The sequence below is a fragment of the Cryptomeria japonica genome, chromosome 10 (assembly GCF_030272615.1).
Source record: "Cryptomeria japonica chromosome 10, Sugi_1.0, whole genome shotgun sequence".
NCBI lineage: Eukaryota > Viridiplantae > Streptophyta > Pinopsida > Cupressales > Cupressaceae > Cryptomeria > Cryptomeria japonica.
The window spans coordinates 624,556,272-624,581,639 of record NC_081414.1 but is presented as its reverse complement, the minus strand read 5'-3'; the positions used below and the strand labels follow the sequence as shown (position 1 = coordinate 624,581,639).

Below are 25,368 nucleotides of genomic sequence, written 5' to 3'. Positions count from 1 at the left end.
ATTCCAATATCATGTGAAGGAAATGTGAAGGAAAGTGTTTTTGTGTGTTTGGAGGTAGTGAAGGATGTGGTGGAGGAAAAGGAGTAGGGAATCTTCTGTTTTCTCTATAATAATGAGGTGTGAAATCTATAGGGGTCTTGAGTCTTTGCTCTACGCGTTCAAGACTTTGTCCATTATATTTTTGTTGAGAAAGCATCTCAAATCCAACATTGTAGTGTGTATGCAACTCTAATGGAGGACTTTCATCATAAACCACATTAAAATTGGTTGTGTAAACATATTTTGAAGTACTAAATAGAGGAATAAGGATTGATCCTTGTGGAGGATGCACATTTTTATTAGCCTTATTCATGTCCATTTGGGAGATAAGGGAGTCCTCTTTCATTAGGTTGTTCTTATGAGTGTCACAATTGTTTTCATCTTTCAATGTCCCATCTCTACTTAATGTAATGTTAGGTGACATGTCATTAAGGAAGTGAATAACATCATGTTGCCTTGAAATGTCTTGACAAGTAAAGTAGTCTCTAGGAGAGGAGTAAGCATCTATGTCCATTAATGTGTTAAGATTTGGATTATTAATGTCCAAGGCATGTTCCTCTTGCTCCAAAGTATTCTCTGTAGGAGGTAAGTTTTGGGAGAATAATTATCAGCATTCTTCAATGCTTCTATCTCCAAGAGAGAGATCATTGAGAGAATTGTTAACGATATCTTCTTGCACCAAGATATTCTCATGAATGAGAGAAGCTTTGGGAGAGAGACAAGCATGATCCATCAAGGCTTCTTCTCTAGAAGGGAGAGCACTGGAGTGGATAGAAGGTAAAGTGTTATTAGGGGAAGTGTTAACTATATCAGCCTCTTCTATCATAATTTGTGCATGACTAGGAGAGAGATAAAGTGGTAGAAGGTCAACTAAGCCACCATCATTGTATGATATATCATCATTGTAAAGCTATAAAAGTTATCAATTATGCACACAATAAAACAAACTTGCTTTATCCACTAAAGTGATATGAGATAACAACTATGTGATTAATTAAGCAATATGAAATAGCAATCTTGTGGATTAATTAATGAATGTAAACATAAGCAATAAATTTCTAAATTTGAAAATTCAAAAAAATAACTCAAATTTGAAACTCTTAAGTCAAAAATTATGCAAAATGTAAGATATGTCAAATTCACCAAAATGGTATGTATGTAACGAAATTCTAGCCTAGGAATACAAACTAAGATCTCAAATCTTCATTGCATATCATTGGAACACAAATTAGGTTCAGCTACATTTTTTTATAGGAGAGTTGAACACTTGAAATGTTGTTCCTTTGTTGCAATGGATTTGAGATTATGAAGTATGTGTGAATGAACTAGGTTGAATGATAGCAAAATGATTGACTTTTAGCAATAATAATAAGTTATAGAATAGAAAACCAACATAGTAAGTCAGATTTGGAAATAAGACACAGAGAGGAACCTGTAGTTGCAATCTAGGCCTAAAATTGTTGGACATAGTTGGAGGGTGACCCAATTTGAGGGTGTCTATATCAACAGAAAGTTTCAAATTTTTGATCAGGAGGTATTTAGGTTTGTCTCTCCAAAATTCAGCTAGAAATTGCTAGACATGATTGGAGGGTGTCCTAGTCCTAGTGTTTCGATCTATTCAAAATTTGAGATTGTTTATCAATGTTTTCTTCGCACTCTTGTATCCCTTTCTACTATTGGGTCTAAACCTGCAAACAAAAAATAGAGGAAAATGTTTGTGTTGTATAGGGGTTGCATAATTCAAACCTCATGTTGGTGTTCCCACCTCCAACAACTATGGTTGATGATAAAGAGGGCTTGTCCTCAAAACAATAGAGACTAAACAATAATGGAAATATAGAATTGAAATGATCTTTGCCTTAGGAATTGAAATGATGGTCATGCAATGCTCTTCAGACAAGTCCTCCAAGTGTCAATGTAATAACATGATTAAAAAAAAATCAACTTGAATGTAGATTGTTGTAGCTTGTTGTTCCTTGTACTCAAATTTGCTCTTGATGATGTAGAATGTGGATTGATTACTTCATAAAACTTACTCTTATGAATGATAGAAGATTGATTTATATTGGGTTCACAAAGTATTTCAGAATTTCAACCAACAACCAATGGTCAAATGAAAAGATTGGGACCAAATCACAAATCATAGAGGCGGACACTTACACACATTTGAATTTGGGTTCCTTTTAGAGGGCCTATGATTCCTAGTACCCTAGTCCACTAAAAAAAGGACCGAAAAAAAGGGTGGTAGTATTGGGATCCAGAACATAAGACCTAGTCTTGAAATTAGTATATGATGACAATTAAGTTGCAAATTTAACAATTAAATTATAGAGTAGGATAGGGCCCAAATAGGCTTAAAATGATCTAGAAAAAAACACACTAAAGGTTCCAAATATAGTGTGAAGCTATACAAGGGTACAATTTACTACACTACACCCATAACATTTGAGAGTAGGAAACTCAAGGAGACAGAGAAGAGCTCTATTTGTGACATGGAGATGTTAGCCATCATGCATGCATTAACCAAATTTAAACAATGATTTATGGAAAGTTTGTTGTAAAAGAAAAACATAACTTGAAATTCTTCCTCAATTAGGACTTGAATGATAGCAAAAATGAGTAAGTAAACTCCAAGCCTATAATTTTGACACAAGTATGTTAAGGGAAATAATAATGTGATGGGTCGATGTACTCTCTAGGAAGCCTTATTTTTGCTCTCTAACTGATATTTCTATTAATTGGAAAAAATTTATAATAGTTGAATATGCCAATAACTTATTTGCTATTGATATTTTGGATTAAAAGTTACAAGGCGGCAGGGACAAAATGGTTGATGAACTCATCATTTACAATGGTCAGATGTATCTTGTACCATAATCAAAGGTGGAGAGGATTTTAATGTCGTGTCATGGCACGCCACTTGCTAGTCATCCAAGGTACTACAAGACATATAAACAAGTAAAGGAGAGAATTTCATGGAAAGGGGCCCAAAGATAATGTTTTGATGCATGTTAAGGAGTGTTTGGTTTGCTAATAAAACAAAATAGAGTATGTATTTCCAACTGATTTGTTGCAACCCCTACCCATTCCAAGTCAAAATGGGAAAATATATCTATGAATTTCATCAAAGGACTACCAAAGGTGCAAGGTAAGGATTATATCTATATGGTTGTTGATAGGTTTACTAAATATGCTCATTTCCATGCTATATCTTTGAAGTGCAAAGCTCCACATGTGGTTGATCTATTCTTAGGTTTTTAGATTTCATAAGCTACCAATAAACAGTGTTATTGATAGGGACAATAGATTTATCAATTTGATTTTGCAAGAGCTCTTTTGATTAACGGGCATGAAAAATTGACCCTAATCACTGGCTATCATCCTCAAACCATTGGACACATAAAAATTGTGAACAAATTGATATAAGGTTATATGAACAATTATGTTACAAAATAGCAAACAGCTTGGATCAAATGGTTGCCCCTTTGAGAGTATTGGTACAATTCTAATCACCCCACATCTATAGGTATGATCTCTTTTAAGGCACTCTATGGTTATAATGCTATTTTATTCGTTGATTGATTCTTTTAGATGATAGAGTACCAAAGCTAAAGATTTGATTACCAAAGCTTAGACATTGTGAGCACGCTTAAAGAACCAGCAAAAACATGTACAATGATCACCTCCAAACCGAAAAGGTTTTTGAAGTGGGAGATGTGATATTTTTTTGAGGTTACAACCCCACATACAATCTACCCAAAGAAGTGTTTTTTAGAAGTTGAAACCACAATTTTATGGACCTTACAAGATCGTGAGGAGGATTAGTGAGGTAGTATATGAGCTGGAACTTCTAGAACAAAATCCATGATATTTTTTCATGTGTCATGCCTTATGAAAGCTTTTGGACAACAAATCACACCCTCAATATAGCTGCCATCACTTGTGAAGAGACACTGGTTTTTGAACCAAAAGTTATCACGGATGTGAGATAAAAGAAGTTGAGAAACATGGTTATTCTTGAGTATTTGGTGAAGGAAGAACCTTCAACTCAAAAATGCTACATGGGAAGGAGTGGAAATATTTGTGCATCCAAATTTGAATCTACTTATCCCATAGGACCAACCCTCTCAACTCTTAAATTATAGTTGTTTTTAGACATTAATATTTATTATTTCATTATATTAATAATAACAAAATATTTATTTTGGTAGCTGACCTTATATGCCATTTAATACCAACAACACAATCAAGACGCTAGGCCAGTTAATCACCACTCCTGGGAGACCGTCTACACCTGCAACAGCCATGGCACTACATATCCAACCCTGGCACACACCCCCATTAAGGCATTTGAGCCCAGTTGCAAACCCCGGGCATGCTATTTGGAGAGATCCAAAGGTATATCTATTCGGTAAATATTATTGTGGTGGGCTAGAGACTTGTCAGACAGCAACTCATCAGTTGCCGTCATAACAAACTGGGACAGTCCTTGTGCATGAACTCTTTGGCCATATTGGATGTGGCAAACCTAGAAGGCAAGCTCGTCATTTGTAAATCTGAAAATCAAAATATATATTTTGTATGTTCACTATTTGCTACAAGTAATAACAGGTTATCAGAACATGGTATTTGCCAAATTGTTTACAACACATTAAACATTTTATAAAATGATGATTGGATGTTTCAGATCTGCTGCTAATTCCTAACAGTACAAGGCAAATCGCTGACCTGATTTGTTAATTTAATCTCCTATGGTTGAACTCAGCAGTAATTATGATCCATGTATGAATTCTCTAATTGTTATGTCTGATCACTCATTTACTTTAAAACCCTAGATCCGATACTAGGGCAGTAGCAAGATATCAATATATATATTTGGGATAAGTTTCTACAGTGACAATTGTTAGCACTGTTCCTTTGAGGATTCTTATACTTTTACAAAAATTAATGGGCAATCCTCCTTTACTTTTCCAATTCTAAAACAAGTACTTTTCTTATAAATGAGATCCAATAATATTCCTGCCATATTAACTCCAAATAGAAATTAAAAAGTATTTTAAGTCTCCAGCGCCCTAATCCATACCACTAAACTGCACAACGTGAATGTAGTAATTGGTCCCAAAATCAAATCTACACAATACCATATAAATGATCTTTAGATTAAAAACATACAAATGGGCAGGGTCATTTTAAATATATATCCTACATAGGCACTAATTTTTTGCAAAACATTTTAAAAACTTCATATGATAGCAAGCAAACTCCACTTGAAGTGTCCGTTTAAGCATGATCCCCTTCAAAAAGGGGACATTTTGTGAGACATTCCTACAGATAAATTGTCAGTACATGCAAGAAAGAAACTATCTTTCTAGACATTGTCTTCTGCAACTTGTGACTAAAATTTTCCTTTAAAAAATTGACCAGGCAAAACAGCCAACTTTCAAAATTAACAAAATTTTGTGAAGAATGTGTTGATCTGTCATAATCTGAGGAAAAAACAAAATCAATTTCAATCACTCATCATCTTCATCACTATCCTCATCTTCTTCTTCATCATCATCACCTTCGTCATCATCACCTTCATCATCATCTGAGTCACTTCCATTTTCCTGTAAAAACCCAAATAATGATGTAATAAATAAGTTATCAAGCTGTACAAAAGAAATGATACTGTTTCCAAACTACAAATCAAAACTCCAGCTCCATGGTAAACCTCAGGAATCGTATCCCTTAAAACTGAAAAAGGAACACCAACATACTGTAAATAAATAATCACATCGGGTTCCACCCCTTCTTGGTAGAAGAACACAACTTGAAACTCTATCACTAGTTCCAACATTAAAGTTACCCCAAGGCATACGCTTAAATAAAATGGCATACGCTTAAATAAAATTGGCTTTACATTGATTTTTTATTTGAAAGTTAATTTCAACAGGCCTCTATAAGGTTACAGGGCAAACTACTCAGTTCTAATTAAAAACTCTGGGTACTGTGTCGTGAATTGATTTTACCAATTTGGGGTTATAACTTCTCTAAGCATTTCCTTATTAATATTTCGGTTTTATCTTGACTCACTATTTGTGTTCATTCAGCTCTCCTACTTTATTGAGCAACTTATTCACTGGCTTGGATGCTTTCTCTATTGACAGGCCAGTCTCTTATCTTAAGGCATGGGCATCCTCGAGAGGAATCTTTAACCATAGCTAATACAGAAGCTACTTGGGTTCCATTCACATTAAATGTCAAGGAAATATAATACAGGGTAAATAACAGAACATGACAATAGCTTGTCAATCTATTACACATGTTAACTACAGCCATGCATTTGGTGCACACTGTACACAGATTTTTAATCCAAATAGGACTTTTAATGCCTTCAATGTATTCCTTTCTCATTGTGAAAATCATCGAATAAAAATTGATCCATTGATACGTCTTGTGGATTAATACCATTCAGCCATTCGTAATGGCAGGGGTCCTAACACAAGTGCCTGTAAAATATGTTATTCTTCAGATAAAAACAAGGAAAAAAACAGAAATTTCATACAAAAATATACTTATATACAAAAAGAAGAGAACACAATCTTACATTGTTGAAATATCTTAAGGGGTTAACCCAAAGGTCATCCTTGATTATATCAGCTATCTGTAGGAATCAAAAAAAGCATTGGTTACAGCATGGAACTTACTCAATATAAAATATGTTAAAATTCATTTTTCTGCTTCTCTGGAATCAGGGTGGCATTCCTTTGGGAAAAAAAAGGAATGACAATGATTCCAAGAAAGAGTAAAATTGAATGTGACTCTATGAAAATTTGAAAACAATTCTAACATAGTTCATTACATATGCCAAATAAATTATGCAAATCATAAGACAATTTACATGATCAACATTGCTTCTCTGGTTAAAAACTAAAAGGAATCTTACCTAAACATCAAGTTATACTTTTCATAAAAGAAATTCAAATTATAAAACATACATTGGTCATGTCCAAAGAATGTCATTCTTACTGCATAAAATGAGAAAACACAAACACCACATTATTCACTTCCACTCTGTTGTTCCTACACTGAATAAAGCGCATCTTAAAAAACACAAATATTCACACTTCTCCATCATTTCATACAACTAGCCAAAAGAGGCCAGCCACTCTAAAAGCATTTCAGAATTTCTTTGTGGACATTCTTTTCCTGGTCCTGTTCGTATTCTTGCGACAAAATTTCATATAAGAATATGCTAAATATCATTGCCATGTTCCTTAGTAATCACATTTAATTATATCAGTGTATTTCTATGTAATTTTTCTTTTACTTTGTATTGGAAGTTAAAGCTTTGACATTATCATTACCATGATGTTTAATTTAACCAAAAGCTTCAGAAAAGGAATCACAGTTTTGGAAAATGGAATCAGGAGAAAACATGTTAATTCTATGATTTCATGGCAATGAGAACTTTGGAATCATAAAACAGATGCATCATACCAGCTCCTTACCTACTATTATAATCAATAGCAGCATCAACTACAATTATATTTGTTGTCTAATATAAATACAACCAAAGGCTGGAAATAAAATACCTCATCTTGCATCATTCCAACTACCAACTCTTCTTCAACATGTTCACTGAACCAGTTGAAAAAGCTGCAAGCACACTCGCCAATATATTAGAATCTCAGTGTTATGAGTATAAATACAGTCTTCAAACACAATCATTTAAGTCCCTTTAACTTGTGGAACTCTGGCATTATCACTTGACTGATTTTTAGCATATACTACAGAATCCTTTGGTTTGGTTGTGGAACTATACAATCAAATTCATGTAAAACATATTTTAATAGCATAAACATCTTGCATATGCACAGACAAACTAGGGTATATCGATGCCTATACATGTGCATGTATGTATGTAATAAAGAAAGTGAGTGAATTTTTCTTTCTTATGTTAACAAAAACTTCATTAAATTCACCTCGAACAGTTTGAGGACATGTACATTTTCCAAAAGAAAACAAATACCTGTCTGTTTTCCTTGGCCTCTTCTTTTCTTTTGTTTCAGTTTTTTTTGGTTTTGTCAGATCCTGCAAACATTCTAGGCTATTGAATATTTCTTACAATAATTTTAAAGGTGATATGTAAGAAGTTAGTTTGGGAAGAAACCAACATTGTGGCTGATGATCAAATAAAGGGTTACTAACCATTCCATCTTTCCAATGCGGAGCATTGCCAGATTCTGTTGTTGAAGCATCATCCCCATATTTGAAAACCTTACATAATTTATTGTCTTCAAAATATGGATTTGGACCAAACTCCTGCATGATATACCAGTATTAGATTATAAAAAGTATTATACACAAGCTGAAGAAACGTCAAATAGCTATTAAAAAACATTATTTTCCTCTATGGGGTTCAAAAAGGATAATAAAATTAACAACCAACATAGTTCTGAATTACTGGATAAAAAAATAAATCAACCAAAAGTAGTTTCAATACTTTGGCTTTCTCAAATTTGAAACTCACAAAAGTAATCTTGTAGCCCGATTTAATGTCACCCAAGTCTTCGACATTGAGAGACTGAAGATACTTGAATGCCTGCAGTATTTCAGAGATAGCCCGGTTACAGAAAATCAATGCCATAAATGAAACCTCAATTTCATAACTTGGTCAAAATGATAACCCATGAAACCTCCATTTCATAATTTGGCCAAAATGATAACCCTCAGCTTAATGGGAGCACATAGTGCCAACAAGAATGCTTTCTCAAGAATGCTTTCTAAAAGAGACTTCTTGTCCTTGGCAAAATAAGGATGCATGCCTCAATGATCAACTTGGCATAAGCAATATTTCAAATTCCATTTGACATACAAACTTCAAATTTCAAAGAACACACTAAAAAGTTGACTCTTGTTTTTCATTCATAGCTGCTATTCAAGTAACCTGACAATCATTAAAAAAACTAATTTGTTTCTACAAAATAAGTATTTATCCATAGGAGCATATCATATAGGAAAAAAGAACTATAAAGACATATAGAAACTGTATAAGAGTATAACTAAATTATTTCTAAAATACAAGAAGACGATTCAATTCTGAAAAAGACTCAGAATCTGAAGAGGAAAGAGGCAGGATAGGTAAGCGATGACCCAAGCCCCATTGATTATTAATTTATTTTCTTTAAAACAGAGGGGAATAAAGGACTATAAAGACAGGATACAGAAACTGTATATGAGTGTGACTAAATTATTTCTAATATACAAGATCTTTGAGTTCTGGAAAAGACTCGAGAATCTGAATAAGAAAAGAGGTGTGATAGCTTAGCGATAACCCAAGCCCCCTTGATTATTAGTTTATTTCCTTTAAAATGGGTGATGTTTTAATTAAAAAAATACACATTTTGTGTTTGTATTTCAAGATCCCTTTTGGAACACAGTATGAGCAAATAGGAAGTATAGTAAAAAAATATGCTTTGTACTCCATCTGCATAAACCAATCACAAGAAAGACGCATCCTAGAATTGGCTACACATTTCTAGATAAAACAACAAAAACTTCATTAAGAAAAATAACACCAGAAGAGTGTTGAGTTTTTTAGCTCAGTTCGGAACTTATGCACAGGCTCAGTGTGCAAGTAGTTCAATTATTTCTATTTTGTAATTAAAATGAAAATCTTTCATTTAGTTAAAAAGTCTCATAAATTGTATATAATCACTAATGATTTAGACTTATTTTCAAGTCATCTCCAGCATGATAAGACTTCTATTATGGAAGATTAGATATTTTAGCTGAATAGTATAAAGATGATGCAAGATAGAAGTTCAATAACTCAGAGCAATATATTACTTCCATCCAACGGAAGGACTAGTTGTAGAGCTTACTTGTAAGATTTAAAAGGAATGCAAAGCGGATTAAAAAGTGTAAAATATTTGTGTCTTGTGTTCATCATTTCCGCTGTCTTAATTTCAACATTGTGTGTGTTTTTCAATGCTATTTCAGCATTAAGCAATTATACATTGTGATTGAAATTTATTAACAGAGGGAAGCAGGTCACAGAAGTCAGCTTGCAAAGAGGTAAAGACATACTTTGAACTTAACTGTCCGTTAAATACAAGTAAACATTTTCAGGCACATATGTAGAAGAATACATACCTTTTGATCTTCCTCAGTCAGAAGGTCACGTAAATGTGGATGACTCAAGAACTGCAAAAAAGAAACAGTGTTAGCAAGCCAGTTCTCCACATCAATCCTTTGATACACAACAGTCAAACATGCATGCTTGATAACCAATATACAGATATTGAAACCATATTTTCACTTTTGAATCTCACAAAATTCATTGGGGATGTAAACTTGATAAACTGTCTATATCATCTTTCTTTGCATTTGCTTCTGGTGGAAATTGATTTCTATAAATTGCCTAATGGCAAACTTTTTCCTGTAAAATATCACTCGAATTCTATGGATAGTTTCCGCAATAAACCACTAATAAGTCTCATCATAATTTATTTTCTTTCATAAGAATGGTAGGTTAGCTGAGGTTTACCACAAAGTTCCCATCTGGAATCGCACAGAAAACATGCAGAGACCAATTCTAAAGATGAGCACAGAGAAATGGAGGACTCAGATTGTGTTATTGTTTGTAACTTCAGTAGATATCGTATCATATTTCTTCTCGTCTCTTCCATGAGCTCCATCGATATGAGGTTCACGTGTGTCTTTGCCTTGGTGTCTCTTGTCGGTGTGAGAGGAGTTTCAAAGCTGTCTTGTAATTGTCACTGTATTCTTGATATCCTTGCTTTCCGTCTCCGTCTTTTCATGTTATATTGTTTCGTGCTCCTGTTCTTGCGTGTTTTGTAACAGATTGTTCGAGGAGTGCGTAGTAATTTTTAAGCAAGGCAATCTTTTATATGCTTTCTGTAATCTCTTTGAGGACGTATTTTTGGAAGAATGTTATCGTCTTCAACTATCCTGTAGCATTCGATCTTTCAGTATAATTCTTCCATATTCAATTGTTGTGTGATCTCGTCTTGTTGTAAAAGATCATATTCTGAATGTAAGATAGCAGTCATCATTTTCAGAAAGCTTCTTGATTTATACTATTGATTGTTGAAGTGAGAACAATCATTGCTTTTTAGGCTTCAAAACATTGTATCAGATTCATATTGATAATAAAATTCAATTTTGGTGTGGCTGGGTTTTTCACCCTCAAGTGGAAGGTTTTCCCAGGATAATCGTAGAGTCTCTTGTTTTGTATTTTTTCAGATTCTGAATTTTTATCTTTCTGGTTCAAATTTAACATTGTATCAGAGCGGGTCTAAATAAAAGATCCAGAACCAGATTGCTTAGTTTTGAAATTTTCTTTGTTTGAAGCTCTAGTCTGTTTATTTCAAGTTTTTCTATCATGGTGAATGGACTCAAAGTTGAAGACAGATTGAATGGTGCAGCCAATTACACAGATTGAATGGTGCAGCCAATTACACTTCATGGAAATTCAGGATTCATATTGTGCTAGAAGAGAATGATCTTCTTAACTATGTGAAGTCTGTTGTAGATGAACCTTTAGATGACACCAAGAAAGCTCAATGGAGGAAGAATAATCTCATAGCTAAAAAGATTCTAATTGATTCTGTTAAGGATCATCTAGTACCTGTTATATACAAGTTGAATTCAGCCAAAGATATGTTACACCATTTTGTTGAGGATTACAAGGGACACAAAAGTTGTATGAATTCAATAGTACTAGCAGAGCTCTAGCATTGAGACATCAACTTCTTCATATTAAAATGAGTAGAGGTGAATCTGTTATTTCCTTCTTTATGAAGATTACAGAATTGAAGGATCAGCTCAATGCTATTGGTGATTCTATTGAGGATAAAAACCTAGTTATGCTGGCCATGAATGGCCTTCCTCACTCTTGGGAATCTTTCATTCAAGGTATTAGTGGAAGAAATGAGTTACCCAATTGATTGATTGAGAGCTGATTGCATTCAAGAGGAATGCAGATTGGAGGCAAGAAGAATTGGACGTAAATCTCATCATGAAGAAGATCATGTTCTTGCTGCCCATACATCTAAAAGAAAAGGAAGAAAAGGAAACTTCAAAAGGAACAGAGATAGAAATTCTGATTCAACTCCTGAATCTAAGAGAAGAAAGGACCTCTCTAGAGTACAATGCTTCAGATGTGACAAGTTTGGTCACTTTGCTAGAGAATGTCCTTCTGGACCCAAACAACAAGCTGCAACAACAAATGTTGAAAATATTTCTCCTCATAGAGAGTCTAGTGAAAATTCAGAGGGGTTCTTATTTATTTCTGCTCTCTCCAATAATATTCCTACTGACAGTGATACATGGCTTATTGATAGTGGAGCCTCCCACCATATTACTGGTTATCGTGAACATCTCTCCAACTTGAAGGAAAAAGATTCTCATCTCCAAGTTATCATTGGTGATGATGCATGTTATTCTGTGAAGGGTGTTGGTTCTACTTCCTTTCAGTTGGATTCTGGTATTTCTCTTCTTCTAAGCGATGTTCTCTTTGCTCCTGGTATTAAGAGGAATTTGATTTCTATTTCAGCGTTAGAAGACAAGGGTTATCATGTTGCTTTTGCTGATGGAAAAGTTCTTGCATGGAAGAAGAACACCAACATTCAATCAGCTCGTGAGATTGGTGTTCATCATGACAGTCTTTACAAGCTTTCAGCCCGTCCTATCCAAGCATTAGCTCATGATTCTACAAGTTCAAGTGAGCCGTGGCTTAAAAGATTTGGTCACCTAAATTTCAGACCTTTGTCTTCAATGGAGAAGGTAGTTGTTGGTCTTCCAAAGCTGAATCAAAACCATGAAGGTGTCTGCAAGGGATGTGTTGTAGGTAAGAATGTTAAGAGTACTTTTCATAGTAGTGAAAATGGAGCAAAGGATATTCTAGAGTTAATTCATTCTGATTTGTGTGGCCCTATGTCAGTTGCTTCCCTTAGTGGTTTTAGGTATTATGTTACCTTCATTGATGACTTTTCTCGTAAGTGTTGAATTTATTTTCTTAAGTCTAAAGAATCTGATGAAGTGTTGTCCAGATAAAAATCTAAAGCACTTGTTGAAATTTTATCCAACAACAAGATAAAGGTTCTAAGATCTGATAATGGGGGAGAATATGTTTCTAGTTTATTTCATAACTTTTGTGTCCCTTATAATCCTCAACAAAATGGTGTAGCTGAAAGAAAGAATAGGACAATTGTTGAGGCAGCGAAGGCTATGATCCATGATCAAAGTCTTCAAACATTTTTATGGCCAGAGGCTTGCAGAACAGCAGTATACATTCAGAATCGTAGTCCTCATCAAATCCTGGACAACATGACTCCAGAAGAAGCTTTTTCAGGTATCAAACCAGACATTAGTCACCTCAGAATTTTTGGATGTCCTGTCTATATTCATGTTCCAAAAGAGAAAAGAACTAAGTTAGAACCTTCAAAAAAGAAAGGCATCTTTGTTGGTTATAGTGAATCTTCAAAAGCATACAGAATCTACATTCCAAGTCAAAAGCAAATTGAAATCAGGAGGGATGTCTCTTTTGATGAAGATGTAGCTTGCAAGAAATCCAAAGAGTCTATCATGGAATCTGATAAAGAAGACTTTGAGCCTCCTCAAGACATAGATATGGCTTATCCGGATTCACCTTCAGAGATTCAGAGGGAGAATACAGATTTAGAAGTCTCTATTGATCATGTTGATCCAATTGATTCTATAGATACTTCTACAAGTCCCAGTAATATTTCAACTAATAAGAAAAGACCATTGTGGGCTCGGCACACTATGGAAGAGGCTGAAAAATATGCAGCCCCTCGTGGCACCTTGAGAGAGAGTAAAAGGCCTCATAAGTTTGCAGGATATGTAGCTTTGATGAGTCACTTTATAGCATCTGAGCCTTCTAATTTTGAAGAAGCTTCAAATCAGCAAGTGTGGAAGGATGCCATGATGGAGGAGTATCAATCCATCATCAAAAATGATGTGTAGGATATTGTTCCTAGGCCCAAAGGTAAATCTGTTGTTTCTTCTAAATGGCTGTTCAAAATTAAACATGCAGCTGATGGGAGTGTAGAAAAACATAAAGCTAGATTTGTAGCTAGAGGTTTTTCACAAAAGGAAGGCATAGACTATGAAGAGACTTTTGCACCTGTAGCACATTACACTTCTATCAAAACTATTATTGCTATTGCAGCTGTTAAAGGGTGGAAATTGCATCAGATGGAAGTAAAGACAGCATTCTTGAATGATGTAATTGAAGAAGAAGTTTTTATTGAGCAGCTAGATGGATTTGTGATCCATGAGAAAGAATCACATGTATGCAGATTGAAAAAGGCCTTGTATGGCCTTAAGAGCTCCACGTGCTTGGTATGAAAGAATTGATCAATATTTGTTGAGCTTGGGTTTTCTCAAAAATGATGCAGATCCAAATATCTACTTCAAGGTAATTGATGATAAAACCTTAATTTTAGTTCTATATGTTGATGATTTATTTCTTACTAGAGAGGATGATCTCATTGCTAGATGTAAGAAAGAGTTAGCTTCTGAATTCGAGATGAAAGATCTCAGTTTGATGCATTATTTTCTTGGTTTAGAAGTGTGGCAAAGACCAAATGAAGTCATATTGAGTCAAGGGAAATATGTCGTTGATCTTTTGAAAAGATTTGGTATGTTAGATTGCAAGTCTATGGCAACTCCCATGGAAGCAAATCTGAAAAAGTTACATGAGGTTGTAGCTAGTTCAGACTTAGTTGATCCTACTATGTGTAGACAATTGATTGGATCTTTGATGTATTTAGTCAATACAAGGTCTGACATATATTATGCTATTAACACTCTCAGTCAATTTATGTGTGAGCCTAGACAGATTAATTTTGTTGCAGCTAAACATATACTGAGATATGTGCGTGGAACGGTGGGATATGGCCTGAAATATACTTCTTGTGAAGTCCTGAAATTGCAGGGCTTTTCTGATTCAGATTGGGCAGGATGTGTTCCTGACAAGAAAAGCACTTCAGGATGTTGTTTCAGCCTAGGTTCAGCTATGATTTCCTGGTGCAGTAGAAAACAATCATGTGTTGCTCAGAGTACAGCTGAAGCAGAATATGTTGCAGCTTGTGTGGCTGCAAGAGAAGCAATGTGGCTTCGCAAATTGCTCGCAGGATTGTTTGGGCAGCCTTTGGAACCTACAGTGATTCTTTGTGATAACCAAAGTTGTGTAAAGCTTTCGGTTAATCCTGTTTTCCATGATAGATCCAAGCATGTGGAAATAAAATATCATTACTTGAGAGATATGGTTCAAAGAAAAACAATGGAGCTCAAGTACATTTGCACTGAAGAGCAAACAGCGGACATTCTCACCAAGCCACTTCCTAGAGTGAAGTTTTGTTATTTCCGAGACAAGCTTGGTATTGTGGAGAATGATGCTCTTGCTAAGAGAGAACCTCAGCTGTAATGAATCTTTTACATGTTGTTAATGAGTTCTTCTCTGTGAGGGAGAAGTTCGAGGTGTAATCCCTTGTAATGCACTTTTCTCTGTGACAGAGAAATTTGAGGTGAAAGCCCTTGATGCTCTTTTCACTAATGGGAATAGCCATAGTGAATGTCATGTTGAGAGACTCCATGACAACATCACATTGAGTGACTCCGTGATGAGAGCTTGTGTTATTTCACTCATGGAAGTAGCCATGGTGAACATCATGTTGAGTAAATCCATGATGCCTATCACGTTGAGAGAATCCGTGATTAATTTTTGTTGTTTTCATATTGTGTTTGTCATGTTGAGAGACTCCATGACTTGAAATCAGTTAATGATATCTCCTTTGTTAAGAGGGAGTGTTATTGTTTGTAACTTCAGTAGATATCGTATCATATTTCTTCTCGTCTCTTCCGTGAGCTCCGTCAGTATGAGGTTCACGTGTGTCTTTGCCTTGGTGTCTCTTGTCAGTGTGAGAGGAGTTTCAAAGCCGTCTTGTAACTGTCACCATATTCTTGATATCCTTGCTTTCCGTCTTCCGTCTTTTCATGATATATTGTTTCGTGCTCCTGTTCTTTCTCTTGTTGCGTGTTTTGTAACAGGTAGTTCGAGGAGTGCGTAGTAATTTTTAAGCAAGGCAAATCTTTTATATGCTTTCAGTAATCTCTTTGGACGTATTTTTGGAGGAATGTTATCGTCTTCAGCTATCCTGTAGCTTTTGATCTTTCAGTATAATTCTTCTATATTCAATTGTTGTGTGATCTCCTCTTGTTGTAAAAGATCATATTCTGAATGTAAGATAGCAGTCATCATTTTCAGAAAGCTTATACTATTGATAGTTGAAGTGAGAACAATCATTGCTTTTTAGGCTTCAAAACATTGTATCAGATTCATATTGATAATAAAATTCAATTTTGGTGTGGTTGGGTTTTTCACCCTCGGGTGGAGGGTTTTGCCAGGATAATTGTAGAGTCTCTTGTTTTGTATTTTTCAGATTCTGAATTTTTATCTTTCTGGTTCTAATTTAACAGATTGTAAAGGAAGCAGCAAACAAAAATGAGTACAGACAGACAAATTCATAACAGCAGGGAAAAGGAGCCAAAAACAAAAGAAAAGAAAAAAAAAGATTTTTCAGTTAAACAAAATAGCCAACATATATTTAGCACTTTTCCATCCAATTCAAAAACTTTACCCAACTATTGAGATTTATCAGAGGTTTTGAGGACATGATGTCATGTATAGTGTATTCATTAGCATATGTTTGCTGAATTTCCTAAATATAATTTTCACGAATTTGCATTTACATGCTTCTTCATTTTTTAAGAAGTAGACTTGAGTAATTCTAAATCACATATGATTGACATATTTTTAAGGTTACCGAAGTACCTTTTTGATATAAAATACTATGCACTCAGTAAGTTCAAGGCATGTATATTATATGGTATTCATTTTGAACTAGATAAATACAAATGATTCCAAGAAACATACTGCTGTAAGCCAAAACTCTGGAATCTTTTGTATCACTTCATTGCGCCTTTGATAAATAGGTCTTCTTTTTTCCATGTAAACCTGTTCGATCTCTAGCACCTTGTCATTTGCTGCTTCATTTGCCTACAAAGATGACCAAACATACCAACAGTTTAAAATAATGCATGTTGAAACCCAATTACTTGTTTAAGCTTGAATAAGAATGGTTGTTTTAAGAATGCACACAAACCTAGCAGATGTACTTGGGCCGTAGCTGAAATGCATAAAGAAGAAACAGTATTTCAAAAAATGAACAATAATAATAAACAGACCTGTATTCAGTGCATCAATCAGCAATTAAATCTAATCAGAAAAGGATGGAAATAAAAAGCCAATCATATAAACAAAAGAATAAAAAATAATATGTTTGTATAGCCATATTATACTTCATGTACAGCCATATTATACTTTGTGTACAGGTAGATGGATTGGTATGGTTTGGTTTACTCCCAAGGGCCAAGATTGATCATGAGGTGGCAATCCATCATACACAAAATTTTAACAAAATATAAAGTAAATAGAAACAAATCCCCTTGTGGACTTGGTGGCCTCATCCACCAAGATTGCATCCAACACGATCATGATCTTTTAAACAGCATTAGCCTATATCTTTACCTGTCCCCTCTAACGGGCAAGGACAATTTTTAGGTGTTGCAGATGAAGTGCTTAAAGCCTTTAGCGATTAGAAAATTAAGAAAATGTTAATCAAAGAAAACCTCAATTTCTCTTCTATAAGCAACTTAATCCATGAGCATACTACCTATTGTAAATGACATGCCTAATCTAATAAACTAAGAATATGACCAAGCCCAAAATGAAAATTCAAATCATTCAACCAAAAGAACAGACTCCAAACTTATAAGATGCAACAAAGTGATAACTTCTTATATAGTGTTGAAATGAGGTGACTACTCATATCAAGTGTCGGATACATAATTTTACTAATTCAACTTGTATTTGGTCTAAATATCTAATGCCTATGATGGCGTGACATACAACAAACCATGTTAGCACTTAGTCAGAATATTTCATTCCAGAAAGCACAAAAACTTGGTTTCTGATAGATCAAACTTCGAGTAACAGGCATTAATGATTTGTGCAGCATGAAAACTGGAAAAGCCCACACACATAAACAATAACAATGAACAAATAAATTGAAGTTCATTCAGATCAACCTTTTAAGTATAAAAATCATATAAGCATGCATTGAACAAATAGTGAAAGGAATACATTTAAAAACAATCATTGCCTGTTTAATATACATAAACAGGATATCAAAGATGCATATGGTATATCTGCTGACAACTTGTAGTCAAATGTAAGCCTTATGCTTTAACTGTCATACCTGTAACCCCCCCTTCTCCCAATTTATATTGCATATGCATATGCAATACAAAGCAGCTTTGCTTGCAAAAACTGTTCAAGCCAATATTATTATTATTTCCTCCAAGTCTTGTGCAGCTGTGAAAATGAAACCACCATATGGCTTACAAAAAACTCTATAAAAAGAAGTCCTGATCTCAAACAGAATTAAACATATCATATTTTTCTGTAAGGCAACCAGCAATGAGCAGTTGCTTTTTCTGGAGACATCTGAATAAATCATATCTAAAACCCATAAGCAACGTTCAAAGTATGTAGAGACAAATGAACTGTGGATAGGACAGGACTAACAGGCATGGCTTCCAAAAGCGCAGTTCAGCAAATTATTGCCTTATTACTGATTTGGGTGAGGCTCAAAAGAAGAAAATCATTCATTGAAAATCATACTAAGTCCATGTCAACCTGCTCTGCAGTAGATAAACTGGATAGACCATGGTCACCCATTTTAATTATAGTAGATTCTAGAAAAAAATCATATTAAGTTTGTCCATGTCAACCTGCTCTGCAGTAGATAAACTGGATAGACCATGGTCATCCATTTTAATTATAGTGGATTCTAGAAAATTGTACAGTGAACGTATCATTATAGGGAATATATGCATCTCTTTCATTGTTCAAATCTGGCGTTACAATCTATTATGTGCAAGGTTTAGCTACATAGAGCATATGTATTATCCAACTCAATACAGAATATATTATACTGTTATTAAATTTTGCAAAGCAGATCACCTTTCTGATTATAGTAACCAGAGTAGCCATGAATTAAAAAAGGATACACAACATATGGAATTAAACATGTCCCACAAAGAATAAAAATGGTAAAATTTAACTTTAAGACACAATTTTACTTGTTTGAAAGTGACCTGCTCTGGTGAATGCCAACTATGGTTACAAACTTACATCTGAATAGGTGCCCACCCATGGTATCGTTATGACAACATTAATATATGGTGACAAGGAACATCAAACAATGAACAAGGAAACCCTCAATTCCTCTTTCCTATGGCACAGAAACATGAGGGGGTGAGGGTGGGGAGGCAGAAAGGGTGTAAAGGGAAAAGGCCATAACCTCACCTTAATGAATCAGAATTACTTCATATCTGGATGTCTTTCATAACATCTAGCTCGAGGAAGTGTGGGATCGATCTGAGCCTTTGCCCAGTGAAAGAATCAAGTGATACAATCCGCAACTTGAATCTTTACAGCTCTCTCCCCATCAACCTCCTTCCAATTTATCCCGTTCAAACTCCTGATTCCTGGGATTCAAATAAGAATATTTTGCACTTACAATGGAAACTAACACATGTTGAAACATAGGAATTTCCTTGATATCACTTTTCATAACCTCAATTTTCCAGACATGAGAATGTGGCACAAAAATCTGCCTACCACGACCATGCATGTGTGTAAAGTGAATATCATATCAAAATATTGGTATCAATAACATATTTCTCCTACAAACACACAACACCTCAATTTTTTACATGTGTTAGCAGTGCAAAAGGCTGTCATGCCCTGCCTGAGTTCTGGGCCGCAGCCTCAATAACAAAAGCATAATCTATAAATTTTCTGAGAAATAGCCAACCCAAATTAAAAGCTACTAAATTTGGCTATGACTATTTTAGGAAGGGCCAACTAAAACTAAATAAAGGGGCCAACTAATATAAAGACAGCATTCAAATAACAATAATAATTCCTTAAGGGGCCGACCTGAGATTTAAGTCAAGCGCTCAGTTTGAAGAGACACAACTCTTGCCCAAGGGAAAGGGATGTTGGGAAGAGACACAACCCTGTCCAAATGAAAGGGCATGGTGGAGAATCAGATCAGATTGTGTAACAAAAACAGAAATAGCAGATCAAAGGGGATTAGAAGTTCAATATATATAATCTGCATTCATTGAATCAGAGCAGAAGTTCTTATATATAAAATCCGTGTTCATCAAGGAATTGGATCAGATCGTTTATACATAACCTGCAAGAGCAGATTTGGATCTAATAACCTGCAAATGGCAGGTTTGTGATCTAGCAAGTAATTGGCATGCAATATGAGGGTCTTGCTTAACATATAATCTCATATATATTATTAAGATACTTAGGAATGGGAATTGATAATCCATCTAGATTCTTATAATTACTTACTTAAGCAATTTAATCTCCTACAAACACTCGTGTAGGGGTCGGCAAGGTAATACGATTGGGAAAGCAGATACGGGTTCCCCCTCTAAGTAGGCCACCCCAAGTTCGATGGACTAGAGGTCTTGCCACTTGTGGGACAAGGGGTCAAGTTGTCTTGGTTAGATGTTCCGGGCCCTTGGGCTTAGTTGTGGCTAATGGTTCCGAGCACCCTTTGTGTTATCCTCTCCAATCACCATGATGATTGGTAGTGGAAAGTGAAAGAAGCAATCATGTATGGGCTAGTAAGGAGACAAAGTTGAGAAAGCAGATACAGGTTCCCCCTTAAGTAGATCACCCCAAGTTGGATGGACTAGAGGTACTGCCACTTGTAGGCCAAGGGGTCGAGCTGTCTTGGTTGGATGCTCCATTCCCTTGGGCTTAGTTGTGGCTAAATGGTTCCATGCGCTCAATCGTGCTTTCCTCTCAATTCCCTGCTATGGTTGATTATTGGAAATACAACTCTAGATCAGATCCCAATGAGATGTTTAAATTCATTATAAGAACAAGCAAACACTCAGAAAAAGCTCAGGAAAACCCAGCAAATTAAAAAAATGTTTAAATTCATTATAAGAACAAAACTTCATGCAGAATTCAGCAACAAAACATATGAAATGAGTCTGGATCTGGGTACAATCTGCTCCAGGGTCGGATCATGATCCAGTTAAGGCAGGGTGCATACAGGAGTGGTGATTCAGCCTATGGATTCATCCTGGTTCCTGAACAAACCAGGGTAGCCCACACTGAACCCTGCGAAATTTCACAAAACCTTCAACACACCCAACATTTTTTTAAATAGCCTTTTGCTTTATTAAATTGTTTTTGGATGCATAAACATATCCATAAACCTAAATGAAAGACTGCTCAGCACAATTTCTTGCTGGCTGCTTCATTTTTGCTACCATTGTCCTCCCAATCAAATGGAATATTTAATTTTTCAGCACCAATGGACATAGACTCCTTGTAAGTTATACTCCATTGAGGTGTCTTGAGAGATGTCCGCGGACTTCCTGCACATAATTACGATGACAAAATATAGCATGGCAATAGTGTTGGTAGCACATAAGATCATGGCAAAATATAAACTTTCTTTGGTTATTTATTTATTTATGTAGTGTAATTACCATGGCAGATGTGTGGAGATTATGATGGTAAAATATAAACTTTATTTAGTTATTTATTTATTAATATAAATTTTATTTATAATTTTAAAATATATTATTTATTAATTTTATTAATGTTGTATAAGGTTCGTAAACATTAATTTACATCAATATTACAAAAAATGTATTTTTTGTTATCAAGCTATAAATACATATATATTTATAATTTTTACATATTTTTGTAAGGACAAGCCCAAGCCCTCTTTTTTTTTGACCAAATCAACAAACCGCGCTTCAGAAAATGAACCTGAACCAGTACCAAGATCAGAAACTTAGGGCACAAATAGACCAAGGATGCAGGCACAGCCGCGGGAAATTTTCCAAAAAAAAGGTCAGAGAAAGATCAGAAACCCTACCCTTTTAGCCACAAAAAATTCAGCCAGAAACTCAGCAAATACTCAAGGTTAGTTGCCACAATAACCTCACTGCAAATTGCAGGCAAATTTGCCAGAGCTTGCCCACAAGTTATTCAGCATACACAGAAACTTGCAAGTACTCACAATTTCGGTGAGTTTCAGGCAAGTTTGAATCTATGATATAGAAATCAAACAAAGTGTGAGGAGCTTATTTTTTATTGATTTGCATGCAAAATCCCTCTTATTGTATTTACTAGATAATTCCTGCAAGCTCCCTCCAATAACATATTTATTACATTTTCCCTAAGATATGATGTTTATATTTCAATACATTTTAATGCAGACCAGAGAAAGGAAAGGAGGGTACCAAAATCACAAAAGGTGGGGGATGAACATTGTCCCATTGATTTTTCTGCAAGCTCCCTCTAATGACATAATTATTACATTTTTCCTAAAATATGATGTTTATATTGTAAAACATTTTAATATGGACCAGAAAAAGGAAAGAAGGGTACTGAAATCACAAGAGGCGGGAAATGGACATTGTCACTTCTTTGTGTATGTAAAGACACAGACACATTGCAGTTCCAATTATAAAATCAATTAGATGTTAATTAAACAACTGACACTTGAAGTTGTTGAGTGTAAGGGGCAGTACTATTCAGCCCGTAATGATTAGATAAATGAATAAGCTGAGCTGTAAAGAAAATGGGAGTGTTTGGCTCAAATTGAAAATCTCCCTACCAAAATAAATTGGCCTGTAACACAGTAACTCTAACAAACCTGGGTCAAGGATGCGGTGTAACGATTAAGGGCGCAGTGGAGTGACATATTTTAGGTTTTAACAAATAAAAAGAATGGGGATTAGAGCTTCAATAGAGTGAAACCCTTTTTTGGGAAAAAAACAGAATTTGGGATAGTACCTGCTTAGAGCGAGACGCATATTTGGAAATATTAAGAACTTGGAATTATGGGTGCAGTGAAGTGTAACCCATGCTTGCTTACAAATATTTAAAATGTGGTCCACGCTTGCAGCATACCACATTCAAAGCGGCCCAAAACCTCACTCAAAAATTATCAAGCAAAATATCACAGAACCATTGCTGTTTCAATTATATTAATATTACACATATTGCATTTGAGGGCAAATACTGCTTTACAGAAATAACTAACATGGGTACTCCAATTTTAGATTTTTAATGTGATGCTTTGTTAAACTGATCAATGATTTTAATTAGAAAGACTTAAATTTGGAAGCAAAAACTGATGGTAAACAACAAGTTACCTGATCCAAATCATCCTGCGCCTCCTGCAAACGCTCCATAGACATTACAAGATTATAGTCCACATTTTGAAGCTCATCTGCATCATCAGTCTTTGCTCTTTTCCTCTCCATTCGAACTCCGCCGTTGATACTAAAACAGCACCCAAACAATCAAAAGTAGGGGTGATTACTAACAAGAAACAGATTTCTGATAAATTATTCTCTGTTCCAAATACAAATTGTTGTGGACTATTAATAAGCTCAACAGGTAAGGAGGCTGAGTGAGGGAGAGACTGAAAAATATCGGTGAAATACCAATCGCACTGCCTGCCTTTCAACTTCGATATTTAATTAAGTTGAAATGTGTTTTTAGTACGCAGGGGTTTTGGGGAATCGTTCAAAACATATTCTTTTTTCATTCCTAATATGGGTGGGCAAAGGTTTAGGGTTTAGGGTTTTTGGAAGGGGTTGGAGAATATTCTGTGTTTTCAAAGAACAGAAAAAAAGTGTTAATGACTATATATAGTGTTTCTCAAGTGTTGAGGGTGGAGGTATTCCATTTAGTAGCAGGGATATTTATATATATATATTTTTGAAGTTTTGAGTATGGACGTATTGTTTTTATAGTAGGGAATATTTTTTATAAATTTTTTATAAATAAGTAAATTGAGTTTTATTTTTGGAGAAGGAAAAAAAAATTACTTAAAGTTATATAGGGGTGGGATGTTTTATCCATCTAACATTGGCATTTATACTTATAAGTTCCTCTCAAGGAGGATACTAAATTGCATTCATTTAATATATATTTGTAATTTTTTATTGAATAAATTTAATTTAAAGTAAATATATATATAAAAAAAAAAAAATTGTTAATTTAAAAAAATATTATTTTTTTTTACTTTTGCACACACATAATGAAAAATAACTACTTTATTTTATGCACATCGAATAAAAAAGAACATTTATGATTATTGCATAATTTTTTTAATTTTTAAAATAATAATTAATATGTTCAAACTCTAACATCATATAATTATATAATACACTTGATGCTTTGCAAAAAGGATTTTAGAAAGATTTGTGGTAAGACAACACACACAAGAAACACGGGTTAATTTTAACAACCAAAGATTATTCTAAACAGGCATATCAAGAGAGACATTATAAGCAAAATAGAGCATTTAACAATGAAAACAAATGCAACAAGGCATCTCCAAATGCCTTCCACCATGCTTGTAGCTCCTCCTCCCTTGTTCCTCTCCTCTCCAAGTTTCCAAATGAGTGTAGCTCTTAGCAGCTTTTTGCACTATGGATGTCTTATGGAGATTTAAGATTGAAATGATTTAAACCATGCTATGCAAGTGTAAAACAAGCTAAATATGAGATATTATGAAATGAACTAAGATTAATTTTACTCCAAAATGACAATATGAGTGATTATGCTAAAATGTTCTCTAAAATTGACTATAGGTTAAATGCATACAAGTTTTCAGGATCTGGATTATGAAGAAATGAGCTCTATTTATAGGTAAAATGGAGCAATGGATGGTTGAGATTGAGTAATCTCAACAAGGGTCGGGATTGATGGGTTCATGATCTTTGTGAGGGCTTTCAATCCAATCCCAAGATGACAAATGTCAACAATAGATGGGTTGAGAGGAGAGGGAATAAACATTAAATGTTTGGCATGACCTGAGTGTTAACTTGGGAGGTAGGGTTAATGTTGAGTTGAGTGAATAAAGTCATTATTCAAAGAATAATGTTTTTATCCAATAGATAAACTCTTGTGCAAGAGTTAGTGAGGCTAACCATGGTCAAAGCAATAAATGCTTGAAGAGACCCATGGGTTGAATGAGGGTTGAGTTAGAGGTAAAGTCTCTAACTATAGAAGCAAGTGGATTTAACCATAAATGGTTATGTAAGAGCCATTAGTGGTTTGAAAGATTTTAGAGGTTAGCTTGTTGGACACATAAAGCATTA

General features: G+C 34.7%; 1 protein-coding gene across 2 annotated transcripts; it reads right to left on the bottom strand.

Annotated features, from left to right (window-relative positions):
* Positions 1-5,182: 5,182 nt before the first annotated feature.
* Positions 5,183-23,910, bottom strand: LOC131029979 (NAP1-related protein 2). Of its 2 annotated transcripts, none has more exons than XM_057960664.2 (10): positions 23,683-23,910; positions 23,410-23,539; positions 17,012-17,134; positions 10,180-10,230; positions 8,555-8,626; positions 8,233-8,346; positions 8,054-8,115; positions 7,617-7,680; positions 6,629-6,685; positions 5,183-5,648 (listed from the first exon to the last, which is right to left on the bottom strand). In XM_057960664.2, exons 2-10 carry the CDS (start codon positions 23,518-23,520, stop codon positions 5,553-5,555), a joined length of 750 nt encoding a protein of 249 aa, XP_057816647.1. In that variant the 5' UTR covers positions 23,521-23,539; positions 23,683-23,910; the 3' UTR covers positions 5,183-5,552. The 2 variants fall into 2 exon arrangements, with proteins under 2 accessions (XP_057816647.1, XP_057816646.1); XM_057960663.2 differs by having other exon boundaries at positions 23,704-23,910.
* Positions 23,911-25,368: the final 1,458 nt, after the last annotated feature.

Excerpts from the sequence above, each read along its gene's own strand:
- LOC131029979 (XM_057960664.2), bottom strand. The coding sequence starts at position 23,520 with ATGGAGAGGAAAAGAGCAAAGACTGATGATGCAGATGAGCTTCAAAAT. Across the intron at positions 17,135-23,409 it reads CGCAGGATGATTTGGATCAG|GCAAATGAAGCAGCAAATGA; the intron begins GTAACTTGTTGT and ends TCATCTTTGTAG. Across the intron at positions 10,231-17,011 it reads CAGAGTTTTGGCTTACAGCA|TTCTTGAGTCATCCACATTT; the intron begins GTATGTTTCTTG and ends TCTTTTTTGCAG.